Below are 18,740 nucleotides of genomic sequence, written 5' to 3'. Positions count from 1 at the left end.
CATTTGCAAAGACCCTGATGCTGGGAACGATTGAAGGTGGGAGGAGAAGGGGACGACAGAGGATGAAATGGTTGGATGGCATCACCGACTCAATGGACGAGTTTGGGTAAACTCCGGGAGTTGGTGATAGACAGGGAGGCCTGGCGTGCTGCAGTCCATGGGGTTGCAAAGAGTTGGACACAACTGAGTGGCTGAACTGAACTGAGTCTAGGTGTGTTCCCAACTGTCCCCTCTTTAGGGAAGGGAGGAGCCTGCAAGCCTCAGCTGCTTCTGGGATACAGATAATCATCCTTGAAGGCCTGCCTTTGGAATCAGGGAGAGGAGAATATTTCTGGTCAGGTAATTAGGGGTTAACTGCATGAGTGAGGAAGCTCATATACAAATTATTAACGTCTAAGCTTAGTGCCCTCCCACCCCCACAGTCCCCCTCCACCCCAGGCTCCTAGCCACTTCTTTTAGCTACTGACCGACACTGGCAATGACCTTTCTGTTAATTCAACAAACATTTACCAAAGGCTTCCATGGCTAAGTGCCCTAAGTAGACCAGGCCAGAATGCACTTATGTAAAGATGTTAATAGGGTGGGAGTTTCTGATTCCTAAGCCTACCTAGGAATGAGTCTGGAGATAGGTTGTTTGGGGAGGAAGAATCCAGTACTTTCACTTTTTTATCTTTAAAAATATTGATGTATTTGCCTGCATCGAGTCTTAGTTGTGGCACACGGGATCTTGTTGTGGATCTTGCGTTGCGGCACACAGACTCTCTCTAGTTGCATTGTGAAGGCTCCAGAGCCCACGGGCTTCAGTACTTGCAGTGCATGGGCTTAGTTGCTCCCAGGCATGTGGGATCTTCCTGGACTAGGGATCAAACCTGTATCCCCTGCACTGCAAGGTGGATTCTTAATCATGGGACCACCAGATCATACATTCATTCTATGATCCTCGCTTATAAAGACAGCCCTGGGGAAGTGGATTCTCCTACCATACTACCTCTCAATTTGGCTCCTAATATATCGCAAATTCCTTTCCAGAGACCAGACAAGCGTTCTTTTCTCCCCCACCTTCACCGCCCTCTCACTGTCCCATATCCTATTTCCTCCCTTCTCCCAATATGATGCTGTAGTTTATTATATAGCATTATTTGAGTAGTTATCAGAACAGCTAAAAAGATCATGAGGATCATACAAGATAATCATAGTATACATAGCAATAGGTACATACCAGAAGTCTCATACCGGTCTCATGATGCCAGTGACACTGTAGGCTGTAAGAGGGAGGGGAATGAAGAAGATGAAAAATTTCTATTCACTTGACCCCCTCATTCCTGTTTCCACCAAAACACCAAAAAAAATAGTGCCTGTTTGGTCCCCATAAATTTTGGAGGTATCTTGAAGGCCTCCACATTTAATGTCAATAGAGCAGAATAATAGTGACAAAGGAGGAGTTATTCTGTACTTTCATCAAAAAAGGCAAGTGCAGAAAGGCTGCCATGGAGATTTTAGATTTTTTTTTTTTTTTTTTTGCAGCACCATTTGACTTGTGGGATCTTAGTTCTCTGTCCAGGGATCAGACCCATGCCCCTTGCATTGGAAGCACAGAGTCTTAACCAGTGGACTGCTAGGGAAGCCCCAGGGTTTCGATTTGATGAGTGTGCACCCACTGGAGTTAAGTCTGCAGATGTGCTGACTATGCCATAAGGTGAGCTGAGAGGAAGCTGAGACAGCAACAATCTCAAGATGATGCAAGTAACTTAATCTGAAATCCATGAGAAAAAGGACAACTTGCTGAGGTCCAAGGCCCTCTAAAAGCAAGTCATCAAGTGAGAATAGGAACGACACAGACATTTCCTCTGTAACATGGGACTAGGTAGGACACTACCCGCTTCATATCAGGCAGTGAATTACAGATAATCAATTAGTTGACAGTGCCCAAGAACCTCCTGTCCATTAAGCACAGCAACGGGTAGAATTAGAAAGGGTTGGCAAGTAGAACTGTGCTTTGAGAATGATTATGGCATGTGTGTCTTGACTCCCTACTCCTGGTGACAGCTTCTCAGACCAGTGAACCCACTTGAATGTATACTACTTCTGGAAGAGATAGTCAATGTATACTACTTCTGGAAGAGATAGTCATAAATTCCTGTCTCCTTTGTAAGGTGCTATAGTTTTTGCAAAAGGTTTGTGTAGGATGCTTCTATTGTGTATCTAATGTGTACATATATGCATATGTCTCAATATGGTACATGTCTATATTTTGTATATGTGTGTATATCTATTACAAAATCAAGTTGACTTTTTCTTTTTTAATGAGTGGCTGGTGACTGAGCTAAAGGCTATAAAATGATAGGGCTCTAGTCAAGTCAGATTATTATAGTAGCAATTCACCTGAAGCCTTTGGAATGACATGATGAATTGCCATGACTCATAAAACAACACAAGGCTCTTGGCAGCCTGACTCCAGCCAGAATTAACCAAGCCAGCAGTCATTAAAAATTCAATAAAACGGAACTTCATCTTAGTGCCATGACCAGAGTTAAAACATAGCTAAGCCACCAAGATCTTATGGTTTTAACACCACCCAATAGAGCTATGGGCTTAGAGCTCCCAAAACTGATACTTGAAAAATAATTCATTAGACAAGTCCTGCAGACAAGATGACAGGTAAGGATACAGTCCTGAGAAAGAAACAGGATCCTTGCCTGTTTTTTCAAGTTTACAGGCACAAAAGCCGTGTGAGTGACAGGCTTTCTTTGGGATAGCAAGTTACTTTTCAGACTTTGTACTTCTGTTGGTATAAGGGCCAAGAAGTAGATGAAATTAACCTCAGCGAAGACTTTGGTGAGATTTTTGAAACCCTGGCACCAAGTGTTTGTTTAGGAAGTTCTTTTATCCACTGGGTGTTCCCCGGTGGCACTAGTGGTAAAGAACCCGCCTGCCAATGCAGGTTAGACATAAGAGACGCCAGTTCGATTCCCTGGGTCGGGAAGATCCCCTGGAAAAGGGAATGGCAATCCACTCCAGTTTTCTTTCCTGAAGAATTCCATGGACCGAGTAGCCTGGCAGTTTACAGTCCATAGGGTCACAGAGTTGGACATGACTGAAGCGATTTAGCACAGCACTACCATCCTACCCAGTAGCACAGAAATGGCTCGTTAAATGATCCCAGTAGTAACCATCCAAGGAACTCCTTGGAATCCTCTATTAGCTCCTTACAGGCTTCCCAGGTGGTTCCGTGGTAAAGAATTCTGTCAATGCAGGAGATGCGGATTTGATCCCTGTGTCGGGGAGATGCCCTGCGGAAGGAAATGGCAACCACTCCAGTATTCTAGCCTGGGAAGTCCCTTGGACAGAGGAGCCCGGTGGGCTGCAGTCCATGGGTTCATAAGAGTCAGACACAACTTAGTGACTAAACGATAATAATTCTTCTGTTAGCTTGTATTGTCATTCAGCTCCTATCCAATCACCGACAGGAAGAATTTAAGGGAACTCATCCTTTTGTGAATACTGGCCTGTCTCTTTAAGGCTGAAGCCTTGACCATCAGTCTCCATTTAATCTATCACTGATAAAGTTATCAAGTAACCTAGTGTCTGCTAAATGAGCTATAAGAAAACACCTTAGAAATACAAAGGGATTGCACTGTGACGTGTAGGCCAAAGCTAACTCTACCTAAGAGGGTGGAGAAGGAAATATACTGATTGTTTCCACCTAGATCCTGATGGCATTAATTTAGAATTCCTTTTCTGTCCTTTTGAGAATTGGTTACAGTGAGCACAAAAACAGCATGCTTGGCTTATTTACTCAATGTAGTGCTTGCGCTGTACAGAGTATGCCAACCCTCCCACTGCTCCCAAGAACCGTGGGTTGTGTGTGTTGGGGGGTGACCCAGGGAAGGGAAACTGACTTTGGCTGGGGATAGGGAAGCAGAGTTTCAGTTGAAATAATTTATCAGCAAAACCTGGAAAATGCCGAGCAAGAGGGCACTCTTAATAATCATGCTGCAACATGGTGCCGACTGGGACCACACCCAGCAAACAAATAGGTAAAGATCATCCTACTTTGAAAATTAGGTCAGGACCTAACCTTCCAAAGGCTTCCTTCATAGCTCAGTTAAGAATCCACCTGCAATGCAGGAGACCCTGGCTCGATTCCTGGATTGAGAAGATCCACTGAAGGGATAGGCTACCCACTCCAGTATTCTTAGGCTTCCCTTGTGACTCAGCTGGTAAAGAATCCACCTGCAGTGCAGGAGACCTGGGTTCTATCCCTGGGTTGAGAAGATCCCCAGCAGAAGGGAAAGGCTACCCACTCCAGTATTCTGGCCTGGAGAATTCCATGGACTGTATAGTCCGTGGGGTTGCAGAGTCAGACACAACTGAGCAAACCTTCCAAAACAAGAAAAAAAAAATGTCTAGGATTATGTAAGACTAGAGTAATACACACTTGCACAAAGAAAACTCATGTCTAAATCTGTTGTTAACAGGCTGCAACTACCTCCAAACTGATAGAGGACACCATCTTTTTAAAAGGTAATTACTACTGCCTACAGTACCTGGCACCTTACAAAGTGAAACTGTTGGATGAGTGTTTTTGCTGGAGGTATGTGTACCACAGAGGATGGAGCTCCTACCCAGCTTGATATGGATATAAACTCAGGTAGGAAGATGTTGAAGAATTTCCAGGGAAGGGGACAAAGAGCAGAGGCATACAGGTGTCTCCAGAGCCTTTGGGGGCATCGTGAACAGCTCACTAGTGGAGGGAAAAGCGTATCAAGGGATATCTGGAGCTGGCTCACCCTCAGAGCTAAGTCAGCCTCGGAAGGTTTTAACCAGCGTAGCAACGTGGTCAATATTTGCTATTTAGATGAACCACTGGCAGCTGGGCAGAAGATGAAATGGAGTAGGGACAGTGAGACTAGTTGCAAACAGACTAGGCTGCAATAAAATCAAGCCAGTGCTCAAAAGGTGATAGTGTGATAAGCCAAAGGCAAGCTCTGGAGCACAGGGAGAGGAGGGTTGGGGTTTGTACACTACTGTAAACTTTTAGGGCCTGGATAAGCCTTAACACAAACACCCCAGATGCCCAAAGCACAGGATGGGGCTCGTTGGCAATAAGCCTCAGGAAAGATTAATTCCAAAAACAGGTATACCATGAAGTGGCACATAGGGACTTAAAAGAATCACAAGTCAGGAGAGATCTTATAAATCAACCTAACATTTATAAGAGCTGCTCTGGGCAGTTAGCACAGTTTGTTTACAATGAAGAGTTATCTAACTCTGAACATACTGTACATGGCAATTACAAATTGTCATGGTAAGAAAAAAACCACTGCCCACTTTCCGCACCCAACACAAAATAGCCAGAAACAGTAAAGAAAATCTAAGGACAAAGGTGGGGTTTGTTTTTATTATAAAAGAAAAAAAAAATAGTAACGCCTCAGGAATCTTAATTTCACACTCAGAGAACAGACACCAAGATACAAAATTACAACTGTTTGGACTCCAGACTTGTCCCATCTCCTCCAGAGCAGAGATGGGGAGGAGACAGCTGAAGCAAACAAGCAATTCTGTAAAACAAAGACTTAGAAACCCTAACAAATATGATTAAAATCTAAAATTCTGTTTTGCTTAAAAAAAAATTTTTTTTTTAATATTATCAAAAGGCCTGCTTTAGTGACATGCTAGTCCCACCGGAAAATAACCCCAATACCCCCTTGTCAGTAACATGCTCAAGTTGACCAGCCAACTCATATTTCCAAACCCCTGTGTGTACAAGTACATGTGTGTCTTTTAAACCTGGGGCTCAGGTGATGGCTACTGCTATCATGGGCTTCCACCTGTTAACCAACCAATGTCAGCCTCCCCAGAAGGGCAAGCAGGGCAGAGAGAAGCCCTGAAGTGGTAGTGAGGGAGTATCAGCCCCAAACAGCCAACTTTTCCAGCACAGCCTCTCCCATCCCCACGCCCACTCAAAAGGAGATCCTTATTTCTAACCAGACTATTTGTCTCAAATTTGGGTTCCCCATAACCAGGATGGCTTTTTCTCCCTAAAGAGAAAACACACATTTATCTGCACACCCATATATATAGTTTTTTTGTTTTTACATTTAAATATAAAAATACTACTCTGCTTTGTGTTATAAATGGAGGACCACACAATGAGAACTTTTTCTTTTAAGGTAGGGCTATCCATCCGTTTATGTGGAGCCTGTCAGGGCGTCGAGCCCCAGGCAAGGGAAGCACCACACCAGGAGATCTAGGGCATTTTCCTACCCGACTTCCCACCCTTCCTTCCCCTCGAATTCTCACTTTTGATAGAAAGTTGGTTACAACCTTGTAAGTAATGGAACTTCCCACCAAGAAGGGAAATCCTAACCTAACCACAGAATCCAGCACCCCTGTCCCCCACTCAGTAACAACTCAGAAAGAGTCCTCCCCATCCCTTCACAATGACTGGGCTCTCTGTCCAGAGAGCTATGCCTATTGGACAAACACACCTGATTAAATGGAAGCAGTGGTTATGTTTCCCCACCCCCCCTCCCAACTAATGCACTAGAAAGCTTCGGTGATAGGAAAAAGGAAAGGGCAGGGGTAGGTAGGTGGTTGTGAAGTGATTAAGAACTTGACCCCTTCGATCCTGACCAAAGAAAGCAAGAGATATTAACTGGGTGTGAGGAATTAAAAAAAAAAAGACCTTGATATTCCACCCTTTGCGTTATAGCTATTATAACATTGAGAGGGGCGAGAGTGGGAGTAAGATGTAGAATTAAGAGGGGTTTCGAGGGCTGCAAGTCTAGTCCACTTAGTTCTTGTACTGGAAGGGCTCGTCGCCGGTTTCGTTCAGAAGACATGTGCGGATGAGGGCTTCCGTCACAGCGAAGGGGTCACAGTTGGCAGACGGGCGACGGTCTTCGAAGTAGCCCTTCTTCTCCTGGCCGACAGTCCGGGGGATGCGGATGCTAGCACCACGGTTGGCCACGCCGGCAGAGAAGTCGTTGATGTTGGAGGTTTCGTGGAATCCAGTTAGGCGCCGGGCGTTGTCCAGGCCCCCCTTGGGATCGTAGGCTCGGATGTGGTACTGGTGCCGCTTGCTTAGTTTCTCAATGGCCTCCTCAATGTACCTGGAAGAAACAGTCAAGATGAGGGTCCAACCTGCCATCAGGAAACCTGCCCTTCAAGGAGCAGGTGTGGATCCAAGAATGGAGTGACTCATCTACCAAAGACTGTTTTCCAGGCTCCAAATGCCCAAAACATGGCCCCAGGAAAAGATTCTCCACAAAGGCAGCACCCTGCCTTACAACCTATGTCTCTTAGTGCTGGGCAGGCAGTAGATGCCCCATGAAACTCTCTCCCACCCACAGCCATTAAGCTCATTCAGAAGCTTGTATTGTTACTAATTTAGTTCTTACTAAAGATTTTCAAAAGCATTCATCTGTGTCAACTTTCCCCATCACCATCCTTGAATCCTACTCTTGAAGAGTATTTTGGGGGTACTTTCCAAACAGGAACAAAATGATAGGATCAGAAGACAGTTTTTGAAGCTGAGTACCAAGGGCTAAAGGCTCTAATTGGGAAGGCAGCTTACTCATCCCCAGTATATCAAACCCCTGGCAGGTATTCTTGCAGAGAGAGTGAAATGGCCCCCACTGGAGGTGGCACTCACTTCAGACCATTCTCCTCTCGCATGGCCTTGGTGCTAAAGTTGGTGTGGCAGCCAGCACCATTCCAGTTTCCAGGAATGGGCTTAGGATCAAAGGTGGCGATCACTCCGAAGTCTTCACACACACGATGCAAGATGAAACGGGCCACCCAGAGATGATCACCCATGTCGATTCCTTCACAGGGTCCTATCTGGAATTCCCACTAGAGAGAACGAGAAGATGGGCCTTGAAAGCAAAACCAGCTGCTCACCCCAACTCAGAAGCTGACATTTGCCCCCTGCTCATCTCTACTCCAAGCCACCTTGAGGGCTTTGGGTTAAGGAGTGGGCACCACAGTAGCCCTTCCTAGCAAAATCCCCCACATGCCTCTAGGTGGGGCAGGTGGTGGGCTAGAGACCTTTACCTGTGCAGGCATGACCTCGGCGTTCGTGCCCCCGATCTTGATGCCGGCGTACAAGCAGGCCCGGTAGTGAGCCTCCACAATATCCCTGCCGTAGGCCTTGTCCGCTCCCACACCACAGTAGTAGGGACCTGGAGAGGCATCAAGATGGAAGATCAGGAGGCAGGATGTCAAGAAAATTCCTATCTAAGTGAGATGCATGGCCCAAAGTCAGAAGTCACAAAGTTCTCACACCTTCTCCTGGAATCATCATCCCTGCCTTTACCGGGAGGCAGATGAGTGGTGTGCAGTGGGCTCCTCTGGGTTAACACCGACTAGAGCCCACGGTTTCCGTGCAATGTTCACATCTCAACATCCATTATTTGGATTTAGGTAACACAAGGGCTAACTCTCTACAGTATTATTTCAGCCAGTCTCGGGAATATCTCCCTAGCTTTTTGGTCTACAAGGATTCACACCCATCCCCAGAGAGACTTCCCTTGGCAATTAAGCACTTGGGGAGAAGCAAGATTCACCTCTCACCAAGGAGACTTACCTTGGGGCCCAGGAAAGCCGTTGGAAGGCCAACCAAAGGGGTGCCCATCAGTGCCCATTAGGGTATATTCCTGCTCCATTCCAAACCAGGGGCGCTGGTTGCTCACCATGTCCATTATCCGTTTACAGGTGTGCCTTAAATTGGTCTCTAGGAGAAAGAGTGGACACACTATTAGAGATATATGGACAAATGCACTGAATCCCCGTGTTGATGGGAAGTGGTCCTCAGATTCCAGGTACCTGAGATGTTATTTACTGAACTGACCCAGGGTCAACCTTTAGGTGCCCCAGTCAGTGTGAGAGGGAATGATAACAGAAGCTACGGTTATGTATCTGTAGCGAGACTCTCAAAAGGCGTTATTTATAACTAAACTGGGTCACCACAAAGTCACATGGGAGAGGACCCAGAGGACACAGCAAAGGTTCACCTTATCTGCAAGCTGGCCCCCTCCCAAGTACCAAATGTCAGGCACTTGAACCCTCTATTCACAGAAGAACTGCTTCTACTAGCTGTTAGACCTATTCATGGTTTCTCAAGCATTTACAGCCAAATCTACAATTTTTATTGAGAGAATCATTTGTCTAGTCTATCAACAGCCTTACATTCCCGGTGAGAAGATACAAAGTGCTAATTGCTATAGTACTGGCTCATGCCAAAAAAACCCAACCAACCAAAAAAAAAAAAGGCGACAAGCTCAAGGAAAACTTCTATGCTAGAATAGACCTTTATAGAGTATTATTGGCTGTTTCACTATGTCCAGGAACCATTTTCAGACCTCTATGATATGCAAATGATACCACTCTAATGGCAGAAAGCAAAGAGGAACTAAAGAGCCTCTTGAGGAGGGTAAAAGAGGAGAGTGGGAAAAGTAGGCTTAAAACTCAACATTAAAAAAATTCAGATCATGGCATTTGGTCCCATCGCTTCACGGCAAATAGAAGGGGAAAAAGTACAAACAGTGACAGACTTTATTTTCTCGGGCTCCAAAATCACTGTGGATAGTGACTGCAGCCATGAAATTAAAAGATGCTTGCTCCTTGGAAGGAAAGCTGTGATAAACCTAGACTGTGTATTAGAAAGCAGAGATACCACTTTTCTGACAAAAGTCTATCTGGTCAAAGCTATGGTTTTTCCAGTAGTCATGTATGTGGGAGTTGGACCATTAAGAAGTCTGGACGCCAAAGAATCGATGCTTTCAAATTGTGGTGCTGGAAAACTCTTGAAAGTCCCTTGAACTGCAACAGATCAAGCTAGTCAATCCTAAAGGAAATCAACCCTGATAGTCAATCCTAAAGGAAATCAGCCCTGAATGTTCACTGGAAGGACTGATGCTGAAGCTGAAGTTCCAATACTTTAGCCACCTGATTTAAGGAGTTGACTCATTGGAAAAGACCTTGATGCTGGAAAAGATTGAGGGCAGGAGGAGAAGGGGATGACAGAGGATGAAATGGTTGGATGGCATCACTGACTCAATGGACATGAGTCTGACCGAACTCCAGGAGACAGTGAAGGACAGGGAAGCCTGGTGTGCTGCAGTCCACAGGGTCACAGAGTCAGCTGCATCTTCCTAATAACCCTGAGATGGGTATTATAAGTCTCCCTTTTTACCAAGAAGAAAATGAGGCTCAGAGATGGCAGGGAACCTGCCCGGGGTAGGCAGCAGAATCAGGAAACCCTGCCTGTCTTGACTTCAGAACTCAGGTCTTTCACCATAATTTAATGCCTCCTAAAACAGACTTTTTGGGGGGCTTCCCTTGTAGCTCAAATAGTAAAGAATCCACCTGCAGTACCGAAGACCTGGGTTCCATCCCTGAGTTGGGAAGATCACCTGGAGAAGGGAAAGGCTACCCACTCCAGTATTCTGGCCTAGAGAATTCCTTGGACTGTATAGTGCATGGAGTCGCAAAGAGCTGGACACAACTGAGCGACTTTCACTTTTCACTTCAAAAGCTCTCTGGAACAAAAAGGCAACCAGTATTTGACATACAGTTCTTCTCAATCATTTGCACATAACTCAATCCTCTATAAACAATTTTATGAGATGGACTTTATTAGTTGTTCCATTTTAAAAATTTATTCTTTAATTGGTGGATAATTGCTTTACAGTGTTGTGTTGGTTTCAACAACGTGCATCAGCTATGTGCTGTGCTTAATCTCTCAGTCATGTCCGAGTCTTTGCAACCCCATGGACTAATAGCCTGCCAGGGTCCTCTGTCCATGGGGATTTTCCAAGCAAGAATACTGGAGTGGGTTGCCATTTCCTTCTCCAGGGGATCTTCCCGACCCAAGGATTGAACCCAGAATCATACAGCTATACTTACTATAGCTATAAGTATACATATAGCACCCTCCCTCAATCCCCTCCCCCATTTTAAAATGGGGGAAGTGACAAGTTAGGGGACAAAATAACTTGCCCAAGTTCATAGAAAGTAAGTGGCAGATCTAGAAATCAAACCCAGCATTAAAATCTACAGGCAGGACTGTTGCATGGGGCACTCCTCAAGCAAAGATTTAGAAGAATCCAGTGTGGTTTTCTGCAGCCAACAATGGGAGGATGGACCACACAACCTCTCTCAACAAGGAAGTTCAGGATGGAGAGATGCATGTCCAGTCCTTCAGACTTCTAAGAGTTAGTTAGAAGTTAGTTCTAACTTCTAACAGTTAGTTCTGGGATAAGCTCGTCTTCCCAATACCGATTTTGGAATATCCTCCCCCACCTGACTTTACAATTCATGGATTAGGATTAAGTCTATCCTATACACACCTGCAGGCTTTCGGTTGTACTTGAAGACTTCACAGAACACCAGCTTGTTGGGGTCCTTGCGGAAAGGGTCCCGGAACATGGCAGCAGGGACAAGATACATGTCACTGTTGGAGCCTTCAGACTGAAAAGTACTAGAGCCATCAAAATTCCACTCGGGCAACTCTGTGATAAAAAGAGAGGGGGAAATTAAAGTTTCAACCACAAGAACTTTTCAGGGAGGAGTACAGCCTCTCACTTACCTTTTTATCTCTAAGGATCTACACTGTCTTGTACAGAAAGCCAGTGATCCATGACTGCTACTAATAACAGGCAAACCCTGATGTTTACAGGTTGCCCCACAGTCCTTTCTCTTTGAGTTCCAAGTAAGACCATTGCATCACTTTTTTAAAAGAAGTACCAATCATAGAAACAACCTAAGAATAATGTTTCCTCTGTAAATAAGTCTATTGGACACCCAGGAGACAGAGTGGACATTTCTAGTCAGTCAGTCATCATTTAAAGAATTAAAATCCAGGAGAAATAAAGACTCTCTGATAGGCCATCTGTGTTGCTTATTTCTTTCACTTCCCACCCCAACCCCAAACTGTGTAATGGACAGTCCCAGTTCATGTGGTGTCCTTATTTTAACAGATAAACAGACACTAGCAGAATGACTTATTCAAGGGTGCTCCCACGTAACTTATCCACACTATGTTTTAAAGGTGAGTTCCTTCATCTCTCTCCAGCTGACTATGAGTTCTCTGAAGGCAGAGAACAGACTCTCATCTTATACTTTTAGGGCCTGTGCAATACCTGCCACATAGCAGGTATACACTATATGTTTTGTATTATAGCCATTCATTCATTCACTCAAATGTGAGCATTATCAGAAGAGTAAGCTATCCTAAATCAGGTAAAAGATGATGGACCTCAGTCTCTTTCCAGAAGGAAGGCAGCTATGGTTTGTTCTAGACCAAAGAATAAAGAAAAACAAAGTCGTCCCAATTCATATAATAGCTTCTGTAAGATAAGCAATGAGCCAGATTAAGAATTCTTAAAGCAGATGGAATAGTCAGGTTAGAGCTGTGGTTTTCAAACTGGGTTCCTAGGGGTACCTTAGGTCAGATTGAGATGGGATGCCCAAGTCAACAAAGTTCCCAATGCCACTCCCCCCAGACTTCATCTTTTTTCTTTAGATATGCAAGACTCAATTTAAATAAAGGGGTCCATTGTTAATGCTTGGAGGCAGTGTAGGAGCTTAATGTTGACTGAATAAAGTTTGTAAAGTCCTGCCTTAGAAAAGCTTTATATCAGAGTAAAGAGGCCAGATCTAGTGGCGTGGTCTCAGGCTGCCACCCCACCCCCCCAATTCCACCCAGCCTCTCACCTTCTATACACTTGGGTTCAGAATCCAAGGTTCGGGTCTTGCAGCGCAGTCCTTCTCCAGTACCGTCGATCCAGATGTACATAGCTTGGACTTTCTCGCCCTGAGGTAGGGCCATGTACACCTGCTTGATGCCTTTGTTCAAGTGGGAGCTCGCCGAGGTGGCCATGGTGGAAGGTGTTCTGAAGAGAGAGAGAAAAAAATAAAATAAGAACACCAACTCCAAACAGATCCTCTGCAGAAATAACACAATAAGGACAATTAAATCAAGAAGTCACAGTGGGAGTGGTGGCCCCTCCCTTTGGAAGTCACACACTCAAAAGTACAGTATATTTATTTAACTTGCTTTCAGGGAGATTAAAGTTTTATACTGAACAAAAGTCTCCTTATTCCCTTCCTCAAGCCAGAATCTAAACTTTTGAGCACTAAGTTCTATTTTTGTGGTTTGTCAGAGGTAGAGGAATTGTTTCATTTTTCATACTAAGATACTGGGGGGCAGGGGGGTGGTGAACCCAAAACAAAATAGGAAAGTTCAGAAACAGTCTGCAGAACAGACATCTATCTCCAAGTAAAATCCAGCCACAGAAGGGCTGGGCTGCTATGATCTCTTGGTTAAGTTCTCCCTTTTCCTTACACCCCAAAGTATGCCTCAATAAAAAGTTCTTTTGAAGATTCCTCCACCCTTCCAAATAAACAACCCACCCCATTCCCATTTAGCTGGAAGGAGGAAACCGGGGCTAGCTAGAAGATTTAAGAGCTGGTGGCTTCCTAACACCGACTAATATGTACTTTGGTACATTTGATCCAACCTGGATTTTAAGTCACACACTGGCATGACTTCCATCACTTTGAGGCAAAGTTCTCATTTCAGAGTGTAGACTTAAGTTTGAGAGTGACCAGATTCCACCAGAGAACTTTAAGTAAGAAATTCCCACTTCTAAATCAAAAGATCTGGGATTTCAAAAGCTCAGGCATGCTAAAATCTGCGAGCCACCACTGCAAAACCTCTCAAAGAAGAGACACTGAAGCCACAAAACCAAACCCCAACACAAAGAGGAAACGTTCTACCTCCTCCCTCCCCCATTGATCGCCCAGGGTGGCTGGAGAGGGAACATATTGTTCTCCTCCGATGACTTGGGCAACTTTCTGAAGTACAGTGGCAAAGTTTCTATGGGCAACCATCCATGTTTGCCCAGCTGAAAACAACTGCTTCTCCCTGCAACAGCCTCACCCTTCCCCTCCGGGAAGAAAAGCTGTCTGTCAAGTTGTGTTAGCAGACAATCTTTGCCGACTCCCTCTAGACTTGGTCAAATCCCACCTCTTATGCCCATCGCCCATCCTGCCTTTAAAAGCCAGTAGAAGCAATCCCAGACCCTTTCAGCTCCCAGCTATAACCGTCTCTGGCTTTCCTCTCCCACCGGTTACCACCTCCAATTTCAAGTCACACTTTCTCCCTTAAGCCTCAGGGCCTGCTCTTTTCGGTGATGCCAACTCGGTTCCGTGACAGGTTGGATGCCAACAGCCGCCTTGCTCTATCAACTAGTGCCGCCGAGATGCCGAGATTTTACGTGGTGGGGGGGATGGAGGGCTGGGATTCTGCGGTCCTTAGCGGTTTCTTGCAACTGCGGTGGGAGTAGGGTCCTGGATCCCTGCTCCTCACTCACCCCAGCCACGTAAGATCAAAGGTTTCGATGATGCCCTCCTTGGCCCTTCTCCTTTTGGAGTGGCGTTCGCGCCTCTCGTGGGTCTCCGGCTCTCGCTGGTCCACGCACCGGAGCTTTCTGGGCGAGGGAGACGGAGAGGGAGAGGGAGTCGGAGTGCGGTCGGAATCGCACCGGGTGGAGCAGGAATACGAAGCCTCCTGAGTCGACTTGATCTTGACTCGCGGTTTTTCTCCGGCATTCACCGAGTAGGCGACGAAGCCGAAGCAGTTGGAGGGGGACCCCGAGGACCGAGATTCCAGGTCGTCTTCATCTTCATTCGTGTTCTTCTTCGCGGATTTGCGGCCGGGGGAGCATCCCCGCTTCCCACCCCCAGGGTAGTTGGGAAAATCCACTTTGAGAGCAGCCCTTTCCCACTGAAACGTCCCAAAAGTCGGCGCCCCGCCCCTTGGGCCCCCGTCTGGATCTCAGGGCGTCGCCGAGGGGGCCATACCCCTCCAAGGCCGGGGCGGGGTGGGGCGGGGGGGCGGCAGCTGGGGAGTCCGCCGGAGGGACAGCGCGCCGCTGCTGCCCCTGTCCGGCCAGCCAGGCCTCTCCACCCGCCGCGCCCGCCGGCCACGCCGCGCTCCCCATTGTTCAGTCACAGGGGTAGACCCCGCGGCGGGGGCGGCCCGCACCACCGACTCTCCCGGCACCCGGCCTCGGCGCAGGCAGCTAACCGCGCCCCGGGGCCCGCAGCCGCGGAGAAAGAGGGCGAGGCGCCCGCAGGGGGACCGCTCCATCCACCACGCACGCCCCACGGCCGAGCGGGGGGCGCCGGGCCCGGGCAGCGAGCAGGCTCCTCGGCTCGTCCTGCCCAGCGACCTCCAGGGGCGGCGCTTCAGGCCGCCAGCAGCTGAAGGAAGATCAAAACAACTCCCCGCCCTCCGCGAAGCCTGGCGCCCCACCATCGCCGACCCAGACCCGCGGGCAGCGAAAGCAAGCAGGAGCCCCCCCCCGCCCCCCACACACACCTCCCTCCAGGCCGGGGCGCAGAGTAGGGCCAGGAGGTGGGAAGAGGCCGAGACGATCGGTCAGAGAGCGGCGGCTCGGGAGGCGGCCGGGCCGGCGCCGCACACTTCCGAGCCCCCCCACCCCCCGCCCCGCCCTCTTCCCCGGGCCGGCCAGGTGCTTACCTAGGCGCCGAGCAAAGCGGCAGGGCGAGCGGGCGGCGAGAGCGAGGTGAGGAGAAGAGAGGCGAGGAGGACCGGGAGGTGCTGCTTAGACAGCCGGCTCTTCTCCCATTCTCGGCTCTGCAGGGCGGCCCGCCGCCCCGCACGCTTTATCGGCGGCCGGGGCCGCCCCCGGCGCCCTGATTGGTTCCCAGAGGCCCGGAGCCCGGGCGGATCAGCTGATGCACCGTCCCGGCACCACGGCCATTGGGCGAGCCGCCGAGCGGGCGCCGCCGGGTGGGGGCGAGCGGACCCGGGAAAGAAAGAAAGGGAAAGGGCGGTGGGGGAGGGGAGGGGGGGGGAGGGGGGCGAGGCAGGGCGGGCCGGCGGCGGGCGGAGGGCCCGGGGCCTGCCGGGAAGGACCCCGCCGGCCCGGGGAGGACCCCGCCGGCCCGGGCTGCCGCGCGCCGCCGCGCCCCCGCCCGCCTGGCCCCGGGCGGTCCCCGCGTGCTCTCTCCCGCGGCGCCCCCAGGTCAGATACTCTGAGGGAGATTTTCCCAGGTCCCACTGCACGCCCCAGAGGAAATTCCAACCCACAGGCACCAGCTTTTGCCTCCACTCCCTTGCCCGGCCCTCAGGTCCTGCTTGAGGTTCGGGGTGGGGGTGGGGGGCCGCAGTAGCCCCGGGCTCCCCGGTGCCTGGGCCGGCCTCGGAGGGGGCGGCGCAGACAGGGGGCTGCCGGAGGTAGGCCGGAAAGAGCCCCCTGGCCGGCCCCCTCGGCGGGTTGGGGGATGTGACCTGGAGTCTCCCATCTCCCGTTTGTAGTGAACGCGCTGTGTTTTGTCTCGTTGCGTAGAGAGGATCCCGGCGGGCGGAGACACAGAGCCGGCCTCTGCCACACCTGAGGCAACTCTGCAGCCTCTCTGGACCCAAGTTCCCTCTTCTGCAAATCAAATAAAGCGGTTCAAGAGAGGACCTTTAGAGCCGCGCAACAGATTTGAAATCCTCTGTGCGAACTGTTTCCCAAGGGCAGCTGACAGGGAATTGAGGTCTTGGCATCTCCCCCATTGAAACCTAGGGTACGTCAAAAATTTAAGTTCTGTCTGGTGTTGCTTTTCATGTAATTTATTGAACGTCTTTGAAATCTGGAAAATGAGAATCAGTACCCCTTCCTCTTCTCTCCTCAGAGCTTTATTAGGATAGTTGAGAGAATGTATGTGTGAACAGTCTTGAAAGGGATGTTTGTCAACAGATACACAATTTTATATATATGTATACAACACACATAAACATAATGTCTTCATTGCTACCAGTAATAAGATTTAATCATACTGTTTTTATTGCCTGAATCCTCCTGATGGTGTCTAGCCTTTATCGCACCTTTCAAGAGCCCCACTAGATGAGATTTTCTGTTTGAAAACTAAGAAATCATGTTTCTTTGGAAGAGGAAGGAAAGAAGTTTGCTCTTCTGGTTATTTTTTGTACCACAAATATGGAAAAGAAATGTTGTCTGTGACCACACACATAACTTGGCCTCTTTGGTCAACATCCCTCTCCTGTGGGAGTGTGGCTAACACTGCAGTGCTTTAAGATGACAGACTCAAGGTTCATCTCAAACAGAGGCTTTTGGTATGTTTCAGACAGGTGACATTCTGGACCAGGTAAGTCGCCTTGCAAGTGTGAGGTATTCTGTCCTTACACTTGCACTTAAACTTGTGATCCTTCAAATGATGGTGAAAGGCTGGACTTCAGGTCAGGCAATGTAGGTTCAAATCTGGGTTTGACTTCTTACCAGCTTTATATTCAGGTGGATGCTTAGCCCTGAAGCCTCAGTTTCCTTGGCTACAAATTAGGCGTAACAGCTACCTTGTATATTGTAAGGATTAACTGTGATGGCACACACATACAGCAATGCTAGAAAGCAATAATTGTAATTATTATAGGCCAAGATAATCTGAAGGGATTAGATTATTTCTTTTCCTGCTGTAACCCATGAAGTACAACTTTCTACCTCTGGGTAATGCGCCACCATTAGTTTTATGAGAGTGGGTTTAGATCTGATAACAAAGTGAGCTGTCTTCATTCCATTTATTTCTGTGAAGTCTTGAGTTTAAATGGTTGAGGAGGAGGTGTTGGGAGGGGAAAGGCCATGTTCTTGTTTTAAAAAATGTTACTTTTCAGTTGCCAGACTGCCAGAAGTGAGCCAGAGCCTTCTCCTGTACTGGTCACTGCCAGCATCCGAGGTAGGGATGGCACACGGAATAGAAAATAGAAAAGTAAGAGGCAAGCACAGTTCTTAAAGCTTCTAGTATGTGAGTCAGCCTGCTGCCCTGGCTGGTGTCTTAACCTCCCTTATTTATCTATGTGTCCCCCAGGAGTGTCAAGGGGGGGTCAATAACTGGTCAATAACTGATGTTTGTTGACTACACAGAACTGACGGCGGCACCATCAAGAGAACACGTGCTTGGAGCTGCTTTTCCAAGAGTGGAAATGGATTTGCTTTGATCCATTCATGTGACCGGGGGCATACTTTGTGAGGGTTAGCAAGGTAATACATGACCACTGAGTTTTTCAGGCAGAACAAGAGGCCTTGTCCTCCTTAGTCAGCCCCCTACTTACTTAACCAAACTGAATTAGGACCCAAATGAGTTCAAGAACTATTCAGGGAAGCTTAAAAGACTATGAAGGAAGAAAAAGCAGAAGAAAGAGCTTAAACTAACTGGTTTGCCCCCAGAAACCCAAACTGGACTTTTAGAGAAGTTGTAAGGAGAATGGCCTGTTTCATCCAGTTTGAGTCTGCTGCCCTTTGTTCTCTTTCTCCTTCTTCCCTAAATTGACAGCCACCCCCAGTCTCCTCCCACTCCCTAAAAAGCATTAGAGCATTTGAACCATGAACTCTTCTGTCTCCTGGTACACTCAATATCAAAGCAGACAGGGGATTCTGTTTCATAGGCTTTGAAGTCAGGCTTTTTTCTTTTAGAGTAGCTGTGTCCAAGGGATGGGTGGAGTGGGAGAGAAATATCACAGGTCAAAATTTGGTTCCAAATCTGCGGAAATGGCTGGGGACTGAAAAAAAGGACTTCTTCAGTGTTCTGCTGCTTGAAATAAAGGCCTTGTTTGGGGTGGACTTTACCTGTGAGTTCTTCTCTTAATTTCTTTCTCTTTTAAAGGACCCAGTCTCACTTTGCAGATCGTAAACCCTTAATCTTGT

The 18,740-nt window shown here is 47.8% G+C and overlaps 1 protein-coding gene and 1 long non-coding RNA gene across 4 annotated transcripts; one reads left to right on the top strand and one right to left on the bottom strand.

Moving 5' to 3' along the window:
• Positions 1–5,111: 5,111 nt before the first annotated feature.
• GLUL (glutamate-ammonia ligase) lies at positions 5,112–15,718 on the bottom strand. 3 transcript variants are annotated; one of them, XM_040263853.1, is made up of 8 exons: positions 15,554–15,718; positions 14,382–14,740; positions 12,721–12,899; positions 11,355–11,516; positions 8,591–8,737; positions 8,059–8,186; positions 7,658–7,857; positions 5,112–7,115 (listed from the first exon to the last, which is right to left on the bottom strand). In XM_040263853.1, the coding sequence occupies exons 3-8, from the start codon at positions 12,884–12,886 to the stop codon at positions 6,797–6,799; spliced, it is 1,122 nt and encodes a 373-aa protein (XP_040119787.1). In that variant the 5' UTR covers positions 12,887–12,899; positions 14,382–14,740; positions 15,554–15,718; the 3' UTR covers positions 5,112–6,796. The 3 variants fall into 3 exon arrangements, with proteins under 3 accessions (XP_040119787.1, XP_040119786.1, XP_040119785.1); XM_040263852.1 differs by having other exon boundaries at positions 14,382–14,498; XM_040263851.1 differs by lacking the exon at positions 14,382–14,740.
• Positions 15,719–16,351: 633 nt separating this feature from the next.
• On the top strand, positions 16,352–18,740 carry LOC120880487. Its single transcript, XR_005725037.1, has 3 exons — positions 16,352–16,608; positions 17,711–17,772; positions 17,961–18,740. It is a non-coding gene; the product is annotated as an uncharacterized LOC120880487 (long non-coding RNA).

Source organism: Oryx dammah, unplaced genomic scaffold (assembly GCF_014754425.2).
Source record: "Oryx dammah isolate SB20612 unplaced genomic scaffold, SCBI_Odam_1.1 HiC_scaffold_21, whole genome shotgun sequence".
Classification (NCBI taxonomy): domain Eukaryota; kingdom Metazoa; phylum Chordata; class Mammalia; order Artiodactyla; family Bovidae; genus Oryx; species Oryx dammah.
The sequence above is the reverse complement of the archived record's forward strand: the minus strand, read 5'-3'. Positions and strand labels throughout refer to the sequence as shown.

Bases quoted from the DNA above. Each gene is read 5' to 3' on its own strand.
- GLUL (XM_040263853.1), bottom strand. From the start codon at position 12,886: ATGGCCACCTCGGCGAGCTCCCACTTGAACAAAGGCATCAAGCAGGTG. The intron at 7,858-8,058 runs GTAAAGGTCTCT...CGTTCTCTCTAG, and splicing joins CCGAGGTCATGCCTGCACAG to TGGGAATTCCAGATAGGACC. The intron at 7,116-7,657 runs GTGAGTGCCACC...TGTTTCTTCCAG, and splicing joins CGAGAGGAGAATGGTCTGAA to GTACATTGAGGAGGCCATTG.